Genomic DNA, 2,004 nt, shown 5'->3' on the forward strand with positions numbered 1-2,004 from the left:
CGGGGCCGGCCGGGCCGGGGAGCCCCACGGGACCCTGGAGACCATCGCGACCAGCGGGGCCTTGTGGGCCCTTCTCGCCCTGAAGAGGAGAGAAGACCCGTCGTCACACACAGCTCATCAGCTCCGCCCCCGGAGGCCCCGGGCAGGACGCCAGGCAGGACACGGGGCAGGACGGTGCCCCGTCCCAATGGACTTCAGCCAGACACATGGAGGCCCACCCTCACCACCGCTCCCAAGCAGCACCGCACCCGTCCTGGGAGGGCTGCTTCCACAGAGGGGAAACTGAGGCACCGGTGGTGAGCAGCAGAGCCTGGATCCAAAGCCGGCCCAGCAGGTCCCCGTGCGGGAGCCCCTAAGCCTGGGCCCGGGATGGCTGAGTTCCAGCCTCGCCAACTTCACTAGCCTCGGTTCTCTGCCAACACCCTCCCTGCCAAACACACATGCACACACTCACACACATGTGCACACACATCACACACGTGCACACACGCACACATCACACACATGAGTACACCCACCCACACTCCAAAAACGTGCGCACACGTGACACACGCATGCACACACGTGTGCACACACATTACACACATGTGCACATTCACACATTGCACACACATGCACACACCACACACGTGTGTGCCCACCCACACTCACATTACACACACGTGCACACACATTACACACATGCACACACCCAAACTCATACATTACACACACGTGCACACCCACTCACAATCACACTCACATTACACACACGTGCGCACACACACACACCGTCTTCCTTTCCTCATAACCTTGACACAGTCTCCTGGTAGCTGCACTTGGTAATGCTCGTCACTCACTCCCACCAGTGCCCACATCACACTGAGCGGCAGGAACGCCCCCTCCTGAGCCGGGCACCCCGTCCGCCCACGATGCACAGCACGAGGGTGAGCACACTGGTGGGCACGCGCAGTGTCGGGTCTAAATGCCGCCGGCTCTGAGACCGGGCGCTCCCCGCGTGCGCCTTTCCTGCCTGCACCTCCCCGCCTCAGCTCCCACTGCGCATCTCCCCCTCCCTGAGCCCCACGCCAGGCCCTGCCGGGGTCTCCGTGGGGTTCACTGGGACGGGGTGATCGGGGCCCAGAAGAGGCTTCTTATCTTCCCATCACACGTCTCCGCCCTTCCTTCCTCCACACCTGCCCCCGACCACCCAAGGAGGCGCCTGCCCAGAGCTGGGCCCAGACGAAGGCGGCCCCCGTTTGGACACTGTCCCAGCTCCCGTGCCAGCACGTGTCGGGCACAGATGCGCAGGCGTGACAGGCTGATCTTGCCGGGAGCTGCCCAGCACCCCTCCCGCCCAGGAGACCCATGAAAGAACCTGGCCAACTTAGGGCCCCGCCCCCCGGACCTCAGTCAGGACACACCTGGCCCATACACCTACCTGGCACACACTCACCCACCCGAGGACCTCAGACCACCTCCTCCCCCATCCTGCAAACCCAGGTGAGTGGGAAACCCCCAGGTGAGGGGGTGGGGGGTCCCCGGCGCCTCCGAGTGGTACTTACCGGTGCTCCTTTCTCCCCGGCTGGCCCTGGGGGTCCCTGGGGCCCAGGTCTCCCTGGAATTCCGATGGGCCCGGCGGCTCCGGCTGGACCTCTCTCCCCCGGAGATCCCTGGGGCGGGGCAAGAAAGAGGTTCGTTTCCAGGCTCCCCAACTGCACAGACTCCCTCAAGCACTGCGATCCCACCACCCCCTCGCTCCAGAGCCCTCAGTGGCTCCCTAGTGCCTTCGCAGACTCTTTGGTCCTGCGTTTGCGGCTCTGCGTTTCTGCCCCCCAACCCGGTAACGGCCTCTCTCCCACAATTCCACGCACATGCCTGCTCCCCGCACCCCAGTGACTGAGAACGTGCCCTTTAAGGGCCTCCTGGAATGACCATCAGTTTAACAGGCAGCAGGTGAGCGTACCTTGACCCCCGGCTCTGGGGTCGGCCTCCCACCTGCGCGGGCTCAGCCCTCCCTCTGCG

At 64.4% G+C, this 2,004-nt stretch overlaps 1 protein-coding gene across 1 annotated transcript in view; it reads right to left on the minus strand.

Annotated features, from left to right (window-relative positions):
* COL5A1 (collagen, type V, alpha 1) overlaps positions 1-2,004 on the minus strand; it is a gene marked incomplete at its 5' end in the record, with an annotated part of 94,117 nt that overhangs the window by 25,035 nt on the left and 67,078 nt on the right. Inside the window, 2 exons of the mRNA XM_014544215.1 lie at positions 1-79; positions 1,545-1,652. Of these exons, the coding sequence (XP_014399701.1) occupies positions 1-79; positions 1,545-1,652 (187 nt within the window). The remainder of the gene's footprint in view (positions 80-1,544; positions 1,653-2,004) is intronic.

The sequence above is a fragment of the Myotis brandtii genome, unplaced genomic scaffold, assembly GCF_000412655.1.
Source record: "Myotis brandtii unplaced genomic scaffold, ASM41265v1 scaffold357, whole genome shotgun sequence".
NCBI lineage: Eukaryota > Metazoa > Chordata > Mammalia > Chiroptera > Vespertilionidae > Myotis > Myotis brandtii.